Raw genomic sequence first — 14,918 nt, forward strand, 5'->3', positions numbered from 1 at the left:
GTTCAAAACTGTTTAAGTTAGCATGACTAGTAAAAGGATAAAAGAGAAAGAGGCAGCTGAGAAATATATCTAGTCAGAGTTCATTAACCCAAAGTTAACCCTTGCTTTGTCCTTCACCTCAGCTTTTATTGTTGTATTTTTATAGTAATGGGCAGTAAAACTAGACTCGGGTGTCTGGACTCTGACATTATGTCACACATCATATTACACACACACCGTGCATTAGTCATCACCCTCCTGATTAGTGGAAGTTCAAACAAATTCTTGAGAATGTGCATGTGTGAACGTGTGTGATGTAAAAATAAAATTAAAATTAAACAACAGTAGATGTGGTTAATATGTGATTAGATCATAAAACAGCCACCTGACTCAAGAGATGAACCTGTGTTGTGTGTACACATAGCAGACAGCTAAGCAAAGAACCAATTTTAAGTGGCAAAGAAAACATGATTAGTTCCCACTTGTTTAGTCAAACTTGTGCAAAATGCCAAAGATAACACAATTTGAAATACATAAAATAGTATTTGCACACCAACAAGGTCATTCAAAACTTGGCATATCTCAGCATGGTGTGCAGTGTGTCCTTAAAATTTCAGTGGTGTTGGGGATCTTTTCACAATTGGTGAAATTATGAACATGTATAGTCAGATTTTGAACGACCATTCAATAACACGTGAAAAGCATCTGATTGGCAGTAGCTTCATTTTTCAGCGTGACAATGATCCCAAACACACTGCCAATGCAATAAAAGCTTTGGCACATACAGTGGCTTGCAAAAGTATTGAACTTTTCCACATTTTGTCACATTACAGCCACAAACATGAATCAATTTTATTGGAATTCCACGTGAAAGACCAACACAAAGTGGTGCACACGTGAGAAGTGGAACGAAAATCATACATGATTCCAAACATTTTTTACAAATAAATAACTGCAAAGTGGGGTGTGCGTAATTATTCAGCCCCCTGAGTCAATACTTTGTAGAACCACCTTTTGCTGCAATTACAGCTGCCAGTCTTTTAGGGTCTGTCTCTACCAGCTTTGCACATCTAGAGACTGAAATCTTGCCCATTCTTCTTTGCAAAACAGCTCCAGCTCAGTCAGATTAGATGGACAGCGTTTGTGAACAGCAGTTTTCAGATCTTGCCACAGATTCTCGATTGGATTTAGATCTGGACTTTGACTGGGCCATTCTAACACATGGATATGTTTTGTTTTAAACCATTCCATTGTTGCCCTGGCTTTATGTTTAGGGTCGTTGTCCTGCTGGAAGGTGAACCTCCGCCCCAGTCTCAAGTCTTTTGCAGACTCCAAGAGGTTTTCTTCCAAGATTGCCCTGTATTTGGCTCCATCCATCTTCCCATCAACTCTGACCAGCTTCCCTGTCCCTGCTGAAGAGAAGCACCCCCAGAGCATGATGCTGCCACCACCATATTTGACAGTGGGGATGGTGTGTTCAGAGTGATGTGCAGTGTTAGTTTTCCGCCACACATAGCGTTTTGCATTTTGGCCAAAAAGTTCCATTTTGGTCTCATCTGACCAGAGCACCTTCTTCCACATGTTTGCTGTGTCCCCCACATGGCTTGTGGCAAACTGCAAACGGGACTTCTTATGGTTTTCTGTTAACAATGGCTTTCTTCTTGCCACTCTTCCATAAAGGCCAACTTTGTGCAGTGCACGACTAATAGTTGTCCTATGGACAGATTCCCCCACCTGAGCTGTAGATCTCTGCAGCTCGTCCAGAGTCACCATGGGCCTCTTGGCTGCATTTCTGATCAGCGCTCTCCTTGTTCGGCCTGTGAGTTTAGGTGGACGGCCTTGTCTTGGTAGGTTTACAGTTGTGCCATACTCCTTCCATTTCTTGATCGCTTGAACAGTGCTCCGTGGGATGTTCAAGGCTTGGGAAATCTTTTTGTAGCCTAAGCTTTAAATTTCTCAATAACTTTATCCCTGACCTGTCTGTGTGTTCTTTGGACTTCATGGTGTTGTTGCTCCCAATATTCTCTTAGACAACCTCTGAGGCCGTCACAGAGCAGCTGTATTTGTACTGACATTAGATTACACACAGGTGCACTCTATTTAGTCATTAGCACTCATCAGGCAATGTCTATGGGCAACTGACTGCACTCAGACCAAAGGGGGCTGAATAATTACGCACACCCCACTTTGCAGTTATTTATTTGTAAAAAATGTTTGGAATCATGTATGATTTTCGTTCCACTTCTCACGTGTGCACCACTTTGTGTTGGTCTTTCACGTGGAATTCCAATAAAATTGATTCATGTTTGTGGCTGTAATGTGACAAAATGTGGAAAAGTTCAAGGGGGCCGAATACTTTTGCAAGCCACTATATACATACATATCCTGCTGCAGCCTTTCAAATATTAATGAAACAAAGTATTTCAGTCTATTTATTAAGGAATACACAGAAAAAGAAATCAAACGTTTTAAATGCATGAACAGATTCTAACATGAAGCAGGTATAAATCAAAGAATTTGCTGGGTGTCTATTATATACAGTCCCGATCAAAAGTTTAAGACCACTTGAAAAATGGCAAAAAAAAAAAATCATATTTTGATGTTTATATCTTAACAAGGTTCCAAGTAGAGCTTCAACATGCAACAAGAAGAAATGGGAGTGAGACAAAGCATGTTTATTGAAAACAACGCTTAAACTGAAACAAGCTGTTGTACAGCTGATGAAAGTTTAGGACCACGTGCCTTTAAAAGGCCAAATCTGTGCAGAAATGTGGATTCATTGACATTTTCTGTCAGGTAGTCACACGGCAAAGACAAAAAAAATTTCTCTTTTTGAACGTGGTCGGGTTGTTGAACTGCACAAGCGGGGTCTCTCGCAGTGCGCCATCGCTGCTGAGGTGGGATGCAATAAGACAGTCAATTCTTAAATGATCCTGAAGGTTACAGAACAAAAAAGTCAAGTGGAAGACCCAAAAAAATTTCACAAGCACTCAGCCAAAGGATCCAGTTGACTGTCCATCAAGACGCTGGATGATCCTCGACCCAAATTAAGGCCGTTACTGGTGCCAACTGCAGACCCATAAACATCAGATGGCATCTGAGACTGAAGGGCTTCAAAAACAAAAAACATCTTCAAAAACATCTTTAAAAAAATTTTTTTTTATTTCACTGCAATTAAAGTTCAGTGTGTATATAAATGCAATTTCAATCTGAATTTTAATTTTTGAGTGATTCTGGGGGGTTTTTTTCGTCTCCTGAGTACGTGTTCCCATGAGGCCACCCTGTGTGAATCATCTTTGGGTTGATGACCTTATTAAAATGGAACCAGGCAAATGAACCTCTGTATTAGCAGTAGGTCAAGGCCAAAAGTCATGTTCAACACATGACGTCCATCATGCACCCACGTGGTAGCACGGAAGGTTCAGTGGCCTGAAAAAACTGGAAGCAGTGGAAGTTCAGTCAGTCAGTGTTTTGGGAAAACTGTGAAGATGAGTCTGAGCGACTCATATTCCCACAAATCCAGTAATGCAATTACAGTAAAGTGTCCTAATAAATTCTTTTAAGGTGCATGAATATTGAAGATATTAGGAAAACAGCTCCTGTCTATGACATCATCACCATCTTGCTTCCCTTTACTCCGAACACAGTGGTTGTTCTACTTATAGTATGAAGGACGTTTCGTTTTACTGTCCTGGCAGAGATAAACGTCTGTCCTCCGTGCCCGTCTGTGCCTGCTCCAAACCTCTATAAACACGGGCCTTATCAAAACCATTTACAACTGTCAGCATGCTTGATGAAGCCTGAGGGCTGCTGAGTGCATTATAGGTCACTTCCCTGAAGGGAGCGCGCTCTTGAAGATAACCCCGTGCATCTTATCGTGTTTTGAAGCTGTGGTCAATTTCGATTAGGCTTCTGTGAGTACGGACATCGTGTCCCATATGATTGATATGATACTGTCCATCATAATGAGATCACCCTGGGAAAAAAAACAGGGCTGTTAAACATTTTTCATATATTCTTTCAAGGAATGAGTAAAGGCATTGATAACATAAAACAAATATTCGGTGACTGGCGCTGCCAGTTGTGTCTGGTGTGTAATCTCTTTATTGCGGTCATTCACTTTATGGACTGACCTTGACACAGGTACCCTGCAGTTCAGATCCTCCTCTTAAACTTCCAGTTTCAAGCTTCTGGGTTTGTCAGGCTTTTTGGCAAATGTGTCACTAAATAACAATAAATAACGAGGATGGTACATCATATATGGTGGCACCCGGGATCACTGACTATCATAAATGTTTTACTGTCTATAGTTCATGGCACTGGATGTTCAAACCAGAGGTCTTCCACATTGGGTTGTTTGTTTATTTCTTACGATAATAAAATCATTTTCTTATCGGCCCCAAAGCTCGGTGCCAGGTACGGGGTAGATAACAAAATAGGATAAATGCATTTAAATGACAAGTGGAAAAGTGTACAACATGTTACGGACAACATGAACTCCACGTACAGGAGTTTGTTGTGCTCATTTCAAGTTTCAGAAACTTGAAAAGAAAATTCATAAAAGTTAGTTTGATATATGAAGAGATATACGAATGTCACAGACTGAAGTAAGATCAACCTCATGGGGACAATAATTTGCCATGGCCAGTACAAATGTTTACTAGATATTTTTTTGCAGTACAGTAGTACAGCACGTATCAGGGCAATCAGCGTAAAGTCTGCACACCACAGCCAGGGCTGGAAATTCCCTTCACAGTACACAGGAGACTGATCTGGATTTCTTTTATATTGACTTGAGAATATTTTTAAATAGTTGTGTGTGTGTATTTGTGAAGATATAAGACACACAATTTCCAATTTTATCTCAACACACAATGATAAAGAACACTTGAAATGAAATGAATAACTTCCAAGGTCAATTTTAAGTAAATCCCTACAAACATCTGAAAAAAACAAAACACTTAAGCCTCAAATTATAAACCAAATCCCCCAAAAATAAAACTCACAAAGGTAAAACCAATAACAAACAATAAATAACAGTTTTATGCAGGTGGTTTTGTGTTTAATTGTGAAAAATAATTGTTTTGGGGATGGTGGGAGAAAAAAAACGTGTGTAGCAGTTGTGTCAGTAGAGCGGTTTCTCACACATTCGTTTCTTGTTTTCTTATTGAGTGGATGGGGCAGAGCTGGAGGGCTGCAGGTACGGTGCAGTCTACTTCTTGGGTGCAGGCTGAAATATCTCAGCGGTCATTTTGTACAGATGCTGTGGATTCTCCAGCTAATAGATAAACGGCTACGCACCCACTCCAGTCGCCTCAGAATCATCATAATCACCTGACCCTGCTTTAGTAGTAAGTCCCCGTGTTTCACAAAGCTTGACCTGTGATCTACTAACCAGTTATCTCTGCCTGTTCCCAAACTACAGATTAATCTTTACAGGAGGGAGGGATTCTCGAGACTGCCAGAGATCTGGACTTTTAGTGGCGTCGGTCTTTTCATTGGAACATCCGTTACAAATACAAAACATGAAATACAATAAATACCACTGGGCAGCTGCAGATCCACCAGTCTGGGTGTCAAAGTACTCCTGGGTGATATACTGAATCCTGAGTCCCCCCTGATGTATCCATTAGAGTGTGAGCGGGTGTTTTAGGCACAGATAATAGTGCTGTGTGGATGTGTGAGACTGTAGAAAGCAGTTTGAATTTGATTTCAACTGATCTATGCGAGTAAAAGTCCATTTACCAGTGTGTGATAGTGCTGAAACGCTATTTCTGTACCATAAATAGAACCATATTCAAGGTTGTCCTGTGGCACACAAGAAGGTTTTCTAGCGCTTCTTCACAGGTTTGTGCAGAATTTGCGTTTTCACTGGATGCTTGTAGTCTTTACATTGCAATGTGGCAGTGAAAATAAATGTCTGCTCTATCAAATACATGTGCAACCTTTCAACCCTTGTGAGCTGGAGGAGGCTGAATTACACTCCTCTTATATAAAGCTTCCTCTGGTTAAAATCACAATATAAATAGTAATAACTCAGCTTGTTTAAAAGTCAAGATTCCTTGCCAAATAATTCGGTTTTATTTATATAGTGCCAGATCGCAGCAACAGTCGCCTCAGGGTGTTTTACATTGTCAGGTAAAGACAATAACACCAAGGTGGCTGTTTACAACCAGTTTCCACTAAATTAGAGTATTAAAATAAAATTGTCTTCTGGGATTTTACTCTTTTATTTGGGAAAAAAAAATTTGAAACACTTTATTTGAAGTTATCTCACAGGTCAGTGACCCAAGTCTACTTTGGCCTGTTTCCAGTATTACAGGTGTGAGCTAGCAGCAAGCAGGGGCTCACTGTGGGGCTCATTACTTTTGCAGTCCTTGGTAGCTTGGTACTGCCTGGGTTAATGACACCGGTTACAAGATAAGACCCAGCCCTCTTGATAGCCAGACTTTACTTTAGCAGCTCCTTTTCATTGAGAAAAGCTTATCAGTTTCCCAGGGTTGTTCCAGTCACCTGGCAGAACACACAGTTGTTTTTCATATGGAACGTATTGACAAGTCAAAGTCCACTAAAGCAGGTTGGGCTGGCCTTATAAATAGAGGGAGACTCCAAGCAGCAGCAGCAGCTGTGCTCACAAGCGCGTGAAGAGCCCATCCTGCGAGAGGATTCATTTAACTGCCCACACAATCTGTGACTCGGTTAAAATGGACAGCGCGTGTTGTTGTTCAACCAGCAGTGATAGGACTTCAAATCCTATCCTGTACAACATCCTGAGCCAAATGGATGGCAGCAGACCAAGCCAAGGCAACTTCAGCTACAATTCAGTGCGTCACAGATGCAAATGTGAGGCGCGACGGACAGTGTGCTTGAAAAGGCCGTCGGAGATTTGCAAAGAAGCTTCGGCGGTTCTGGTAAAAACCCTAAATTTCATGAAAAACTTGCCCGCCTTTAACCAGCTGCCTCCAAACGACCAGTTCGCCCTTCTGAAAAGCTGCTGGGCGCCACTCTTCATTCTGGGTCTGGCCCAAGAGCACGTGGACTTTGAGGTGATGGACATCCCCACTGACAGCATGCTGAAAAAGATCCTCCTGAACAGACCTGAGAACCCTGAGGTGGAAAGGGAGCAGCCCACTATGGCCGGTGTCAGCAAACTCGTGTCTTGCCTCAAAAAGTTTTGGAGTTTGGATTTGAGCCCCAAGGAGTACGCATACCTCAAAGGGACCACGATATTTAATCCAGGTATGTATTCGAAGTGTTCAGCTTCAGCTTTCTCTGGTCAGTTTTCAGTGGTTTAATAATGGTGTGCAATATTAAGCATTCATGTAACTTTACAGTTTTGTTTTTCCACCAACAGACATACCAGATTTGAAGGCAGCCCTGTTTGTGGAAGCCTTGCAACAGGAAGCTCAGCAGGCCTTAAGCAAGGTGGTTCAGCTCCTCCACCCAGGGGACGGGGACCGCTTTGCTCGAATCCTCCTCACAGCCTCCATGCTGCAGAGCATCACCCCCAGCCTCATCACTGAACTCTTCTTCCGGCCTGTGATAGGACAGGCGAACCTGCTGGAGCTGCTGGTGGACATGCTCTTCTGCAGATAGGAGCAGTGGATTTTAGAGCTTTTCCGTCTTTGTGAAATGAAGGATTGCCTGATGGTGGGCTGCTCTAAAACACATTTACTATTAAACAAAACTCAAAGAAAACAAAAACTGTGAATTGTTGAAGATGGGGTTATGAACTGCTTACACTGAAAATGATGCCGAGGTCACTGAAGCCCAGTCTGACAAGATTTCGTCCAACTGAACTGGATTTGACTTTCTACATTAGGACAGAGTACCTACTGTCCATGTATTTGCGTGATCTCATGACGGGAGCTCTCTGTTGTAAATAATTATTGTTTGCATTTACAAAACTTTTCAAATAAATCTATTTTTTTACACAAATGAAGAGTGAAATTGTGTGTCGGTCACCTGAAAAGGGAAGTTTGTAATATATGTACCAGCTGGAACATCTGGTACTAACAGTCTGGTTTGAACATTTGACCCCTGCACTCCATTGGCAGGCCCATCAGTGATATGTGCAGGACAACATGACACATAAAATTCTTGTTGTTGCCAGAGCTCTTAAAAAGCAAATACCTTGAAAATGGGAGTAAAAGGATGATTTTGGGGTGATGGGGTGGCTGTAGCTCAGGTGGCAGAGCAGAAGGTCATTTTTACCTACCGTAAATAACCTCTGCATTAAAATGTGAGGAAATGTTTTACATGTTACATTTAACATGAGTGCTTATTGATTTTAAATAAATTAACAGCTAGTAGACTTTCTTGAAAATAGGTTTAGATAACTGTATTACAGAAAAACAAATAGTATGAACATATTAAAATAATAATGCTTTAACAAATGAAGATCTTAATGAAGCCAAAAAATAGAAGAAAAAAAGCATTTACAAAGAATATCTCAGTTCTCTGTGTGAAAATGTCCCGTTGATAACAAAGGTCAGAGGAGAATGACCTTCGATCTGACAGGAAGGCAACAGCAAGTCAAACAATCAGTTATTACAGCCAAGCTGTGCAGAAGAGCTTTTCTGACAGCACTAAAAGCAGCAGCAGAAGAAGATGCAGAAAGACCACACTGAGTGCCACTTCTGTCTGCTAAGAACAGGAAAATAAAGCTACACCAAAGCTGGACAATAGAAAACTAGAAAATGTTGTCTGGTCTGATGGGTTTTAATTTTTGCTCCAATAATCAGGTGGTAATGTCAGAAACGACATTCAGCTTTGAGCTGAGGCTGCTGGTGGTGTGATGGTCTGGAGAGTACTCTCTTGGCACACTTTGGACCCATACCAGTGAGCATCGTTCAAAAAACCACAGCTTACCCGTTGTTGCTGAGCGCATCCATCCCTTTTTGACCACAGTGTGCCCGTCTTCTGTCGGCTGCTTCCAGCAGGTTAACACACCATGTGACAAAGCTCACATCATTTCAAACGGCTTTCTTTAACATGAAAATGAGTTCACCGCAGTCAAATCCCCTCCATAGTCACCAGATCTCAATCATATTGAGCATCTTTGAGATGTGGTGGAATGGGAGATTTCCATGGTGAATGTGCAGCTGACAAATGTGCAGCAACTATGTGATCTTATTATGTCAGTGTGGACCAAAATCACTGAGTTTAGATTGCTGCATGAATCTCTGGAGAGCATGAAAATGAGTCTATTGGTGGGAGGAAATCAAAAAAGAGCTTTTAGGGGATATAACACAGTTATTTATTTATTCATTATAGAATAGGTGGGGGAATGACAGCTTAGAAAGGATTTATCAGGGGTCATAAATATATCCATGTTATTATTAGTTATGTATCTTGACCTGAGGATGGAGACACTATGTTTAAATGTGGCAGCACAGTTTTATACGCAGTCTACGTAATGCTTTCTTTTTTCTCTAATGGTTCTCTGTCCCCCTCTCATGGAAAACTTTGGAAGTCACACATTTTCCCAAAAGAGAGAATCATAAAAATTGAGCCTGAACTTTATAGGGTTTGCAAACCCTTATGAGTGCAAAAGCCTCACTCGGAGTGATTTTAAATGTTCAGCACCTGAAAGCAGCCGAGGAAAAACTTAAAAGGCTAAATCAGCTGCGACGGGAAACTCTTGACTGGTTCTTGGAAATCTGCAGGCTGCATCACTTATGGAGCAAGCTCACGATTGGTCTTGTCCTGTGGTATGTTAGTTGTGAAACTGTGAGCCTTTACATGACACCTACATACAGGTAAAACAGGAATGTGCTGGTGGGGGAGTGAGCCAGAGGAAATGGGGTTACACAGGCCAAATGCAACACACACAGAAACAACTTGCCTAAAACAAAAAAGCTGTGCGTGTGGCGCTGAAGAACAGATAGTTAAGAAGTGTAATTGTCTTCATGCAAGATTTTACTGGGTTTTGAATAAAAACAAAATAGTTTCAGTAACTTTGTTTGTGCGTTTTCTCGGTGCAATTTTGGCTACCGGTTTAACCCCCCGCCCCTCGTTTTAAAGCAGTAAGTCACAGCTGGAAACAACTGTACAGGCTCCTAAAATAAACAAAAGATAATGATTATTGACAGATGCAGCTTCATCTGTTTAACCCAAATTTGAACCGCTTCAAGAAAATTAGGCTGACTTTCTGCACTGTTCCTTCGCCTCTGCCATAAATGACAAAGACAAAGCCGTGGATTTTATTTCCTTTCTGTAAGAACCAGCCAAACGAGTTCCTTCTTTTGCTGAGGGCGGAAAAAGCCTGGCTGCTGTAACACAGTGACCTCGGGGAGATGAGCCTGACAACAATAATCCCAGAGATAAAGAGGAAAAAAATAGGCTGAAGAGAGAGTGCCAGAGAAGCTCGTGATGGTAAAGACTTGTTGATATACATGAGCAAAATCATTTGCTGCCAAACAAATGGAGCTGCTTTATATACAGAGAGAGAAAGACTTCCAGATTTAGACTTTTGAATAAACACAAGCATAAAGAGGAATGGAAGTTGTTGTTTTTTTTTTTATTATTTTGTTAAAAATATGACTTAGTAGCTAACAATATAAAAAAAAAAAAAAATGTGGACAAACACCACATATGGTTTTAAAAAACCACAAAGTAACATCGACAGAAGGGTATTTACAAAATATGGCTAATACAAATTTCAGGTAAAAAAAACTCGTGTCTTAGGGTTGTGGGGAAATGGCAGGAGGTCGACAAGCTCATACACACATACGGCACATGCACAACAGCTAGCAAAAAAAATGAAGATAAAAACAAGAACGAGGACGGCTCTGTTCAAACGTCTGCCTCTTTCCTATGGCATCCTGTTAAGTGGAGTCACTTTTTTCATCTTTAAACACTGCACAGAAAAAATACATAAAAACCTACATCTCCTAACGTGTGTGTGTGTGTGTGTGTGGAGGGGAAATAGGGGGGGAGAGTCTCCTCAGTGGGCCTTTTGCTTGAAACATAAAGATGCTTGAAAACAGCATGTAGTAGCTGGACCACTTAAAGGCAGAAGTACAACCACCCGGGGTAAAAGGTGCTCAACTTGGTAACAGCAGGAGGATGAAATAGCCCATGTAACTGGCTACATCTCATTGTTTTTGTTTGACTTTTAGAGAATCAGAGGAGCGCCTGAGGAGTAGGTTTCAGCGTCGTGGTGGTACGCCGAGTAGGCCGTAGTAGTGCTGGAGGAATATGCTGCAAAAAGACAAAAAGGGAAAAAAAGGAAGGCTTGTTTAATGCAGTGAGGTTAAAAAGCATAGCTCTAATTTCATTTATCCTTAAGCGAAAAAAACCTGGACAAACCCAGGGCCCGGACACGTTCCCCAAACACCGAGTTAAAGTTGTGAAAACACGGTGTGGCGTACCCTCATTCACAGACATGTAACAGGACACCCGTGCTTTTACCAACCTCTTCACCGAACAACAAGAGAGAGAGAGAGAAAAGAGGAGCCTAGTTTACGTAATCCATCTGTAACCCAAGTTGGCGAAATTACTTAGCAGATCTGGGAACATTATGTGACATATATTTAATGTGACTTGATCTGCTCGTCTAGCGGGTGGTGTAGCATTACCATGGAGCTGGAGGGCAGGCAGATAGGTAGGTGTTAAGTGAAAGAATATGCAGGGAATGGAAAAAGGGCAGGAATGCGGTGCTTTCACTGCTAGGAGAGTGGGATGTGACTGAAAGGTGGAGGAGGAGGAGGTGAGAAAACGCCTACAGCTGCAGCAGGCACAATGGGTCACACACACACACAGAGCAGGCTGGTTATTACACCCAAATGCCCAGGATGGACTGCCAAAGTCAAGCAGAATTACTTTATTTACTCCCAAGTATCTTAATTCCACACGAAACCAAAAGAAGACAGACTCATGGGAAATCCCCACACACACCACCCCCGCGCATGCACTCACTTCGCCCGCTGTAATTTCTCATCTTTCTCGCCAGCTCGTCTGATGGCGTCTGCTCCGACACTTTCACCTCTGGAACTGTAGCGAAAGGCAAAAACACAAAGCAAAAACAAAGACAAGACAAAATGAACGCAGGCAAGAGAAAACAAACAGAGATCCAGCAAACGTTATAATTCATCCGGTCATCTCTGTTATCGTGCTTGAGTTTAGCAGACGCCGCACCTGCATCGACTTGCCTCAGATTAAGCGATTGTTATGAGGCTACTGCACGTAAAATACCTGGAGTTTTAGAGCTCGCAGCTACGAGGCAAACAAAAGAGCTTCAGCCGGTGTTCCAACAGACTCTATGAGTCATTAAGAAAAGATGGGTCAGATGATTGGTATATTTGGTATGTTGCTGCAAGGTGCTGGTGAGCAAGGTTGTCTTGTGCATTATAAATATTTACACAGCTCTAGCAAGAAAAAAAGAAAAGAAAAGATTCTTACAATCACTGCTCATGAAGGGGTTTGTCATGGTCTCGTTGCCACTGTCAGGGAGGGTCCCGTCCCTCCTGCTGTTATGATGCTGCCCGGTCGACAGGTAGCCCTTGTTCCTTTTGCCCTTCCGCGTGCTGATGCGGATGACCCCGTGCACCAGCTTGCACTCGGCCTCTTGCTCCTCCAGGTTGTAGTCCTGAGCAATGCTGTAGATGAGCTCGCTGATCTCGTTGGTCTTGCGGGAGAAGGAGGAATCAGAGGTGCACTTGGCCAGCTGGTCAATCTGATGCAGGGCGTAAAGCTCCAGCAGCTTCTTGGTGATCAGAGAGTCAATGTCTTTGTCGCTCTGCTCATCCAAGTCGTAGTCCTCGTAGGATATAAGGCTGGTGTTGCTGACCGGCCGCTGGTTATCCCCTTTACCTGATGCGCGACCCCGTTTGGGGTCAGCAACTGGGTACTTTACCTTCTGACCTGCTATGTGCACATCTGGGTAACGGAAACTGTCATTCAGGGGCAACCTGGGGGTCTTGGGCTGCTTATTATTGGGCTCCAAAGACATGCCAGGGGTTTTCACAGCTATGCCGTTAGGAGGTCGAGGGTCACCGACCGTTTTGGGGGTATGGTCTGTGGAGCTCTCGTTAACGGGGAGGCAGGGCTCCCGGGTGCCATAAAATCCACAGGTGAGAACAGAACAGATAAGAGCCTTACAGCTACTCCAGCCCATGGAGGCACAGGACTGCCTGCTGCTCGGCACGCTGTCTGCCGACCCCGGAATAAATCCTATTGTCTCTGAACCCCTTCCTGTGCCGTTTCGAGGGTGGCTTCTTCCTCGACCATACCTGCCCTCTGAATAGCGGGAGTGGTCACGTAGTTGCTCCCCATGAGGATCCTTGTAGGAGTCTTGGCTGGTTGTGCTGTCCCTGGATATAGTCCGGTTGGGTCGATGGTTGTCTGCCCTAGAGCAAGAGTTGGGGTACTTGTGGCGGGGAGCCCCTGTGCTGTGGCCAGGCATGGCTCAAAAAGCCTGGGACCTGGAGGAGTAGGAGAGGACAGATTAGTACAACCTCCATAAAACCCCCAAAACACATTGAACTAAGCTGCATTTAAAGCTGAAGCAGGAAAAACATAGCTTTCAGTAAAGTAACCTAACATGAAGCTCGGAGAGTGTAAATAAAGCTGAGTGCTCTGATTTCTATCTTAACAATAACTTTCGTCGCACCCTTGATTTTTTTTTCTTGCCTAATAGTGCGCGCGGAGGAGAAAAGGTGAGACCAAACCTCATTCAACATCCAACTGTTTTTCCATTTTACTTGCAAATCGTCCACTTACCGCATAAGAGGAAACACTTTTATCCCAGACAACTTGTTCAACGAGCAAAGTGCGGAAGTCTTAGAGAGAAAAAAAAAAACTACGCTAACGCTCCAAACGGAGAAAACAAAACCGCCTACAGATTTTTAGGTTTGTGTACTTCAGCAAAGTTTGCAAACCCAAAACAGAGTCCGGCAGTCCGAGGGGAAAAACACAGCTCAGCTCATCGGCGTCGTTTGTCTTTCAGTGAAAAGAAGTTTACAGTCTTGCGTTGCCGAGAGTCTCCCAATGTTTGGCTATTACCTGCGGCTACAGCTAATCCCAGATCCTACACCCACCCACAGGTGAGTCGTGACGTCACACGAGGCGGATTTGAACGTGCAGGGGACGGAACGAGAGATGTGGGGAGGAAAGAGGGGGCGGGGGGTGATACGAGGGGAAACTATTGCATAACAACGTGTATGTTTGTTTGTTTTTTTCATAAAAAATGTGTCGGCTTTCTTTCAGTTTAAAAATGTTTAAATACGCATTTCGTGAATTATTAAAGAGTTCTTAAAGAACAGGAATTTAACACTTAGAGTCCCCCGAGAGCAGCCATTTGGCTTTTCTACCTTTAAAACCCGCCTTCCAGCCAAATGGCTGGTAGGTGTTTAGCTAGGCTTTAGCTTCAGCCAAGTGGAAGCTAAATTGTCTAGTCATTCATATGTAAATTAGGTTGTTACCTGAGAATTCTGGAGGGGAGTGGGGGTGTGTGAATGAGGGGGTGGGGGAGCTGCTAAAAGCTGTGAACTTCCTTTTGTGTTCGTCTTGATGCATTCTCAATCATCCAGGGAAATAAATCTCCAAAAGTCACCAACTTGGAGTGTTTCAGTTTGCCATCTTAGGGAGAAATCAATCAAATCAAATCAAATCACTTTTATTGTCACATCACATGTGCAGGCACACTGGCACAGCACATGCGAGTGAAATTCTTGTGTGCGAGCCCCACAAGCAACAGAGATGTGCAAACACAACAACACAAACGAGCAAAATACAAGAATGGCCAACCTGAAACTAATAAATATATGTACAATATATAATAGTGTATGCATTTCTGGATGTGTATACTAAATATTTTCCTACGTGTGTGTGTGTGTGTGTGTGTGTGTGTGTGTGTGTGTATACACATTTTTACAAATTAAATAGTAAAAAAAAAAAATAAATAATAATAATAATAAATAAAATATAATAAAAAA

At 42.6% G+C, this 14,918-nt stretch overlaps 2 protein-coding genes across 4 annotated transcripts; one reads left to right on the forward strand and one right to left on the reverse strand.

Moving 5' to 3' along the window:
• Positions 1 to 6,584: 6,584 nt before the first annotated feature.
• Positions 6,585 to 8,105, forward strand: nr0b2a (nuclear receptor subfamily 0, group B, member 2a). The gene is made up of 2 exons (XM_005945200.3): positions 6,585 to 7,218; positions 7,334 to 8,105. The coding sequence occupies exons 1-2, from the start codon at positions 6,684 to 6,686 to the stop codon at positions 7,573 to 7,575; spliced, it is 777 nt and encodes a 258-aa protein (XP_005945262.1). The 5' UTR covers positions 6,585 to 6,683; the 3' UTR covers positions 7,576 to 8,105.
• A 2,399-nt stretch (positions 8,106 to 10,504) lies between these two features.
• Positions 10,505 to 14,040, reverse strand: kdf1a (keratinocyte differentiation factor 1a). Of its 3 annotated transcripts, XM_042213492.1 has the most exons (5): positions 13,705 to 14,039; positions 12,439 to 13,406; positions 12,385 to 12,402; positions 11,902 to 11,976; positions 10,505 to 11,184 (listed from the first exon to the last, which is right to left on the reverse strand). In XM_042213492.1, exons 2-5 carry the CDS (start codon positions 13,385 to 13,387, stop codon positions 11,099 to 11,101), a joined length of 1,128 nt encoding a protein of 375 aa, XP_042069426.1. In that variant the 5' UTR covers positions 13,388 to 13,406; positions 13,705 to 14,039; the 3' UTR covers positions 10,505 to 11,098. The 3 variants fall into 3 exon arrangements, with proteins under 3 accessions (XP_042069426.1, XP_042069425.1, XP_042069424.1); XM_042213491.1 differs by having other exon boundaries at positions 12,385 to 13,399; positions 13,796 to 14,040; XM_042213490.1 differs by having other exon boundaries at positions 12,385 to 13,406; positions 13,705 to 14,038.
• Between the last annotated feature and the right edge of the window lie 878 nt (positions 14,041 to 14,918).

Source organism: Haplochromis burtoni, unplaced genomic scaffold (genome assembly GCF_018398535.1).
Source record: "Haplochromis burtoni strain Fernald_Lab_line unplaced genomic scaffold, NCSU_Asbu1 Contig_446, whole genome shotgun sequence".
Lineage (NCBI taxonomy): Eukaryota > Metazoa > Chordata > Actinopteri > Cichliformes > Cichlidae > Haplochromis > Haplochromis burtoni.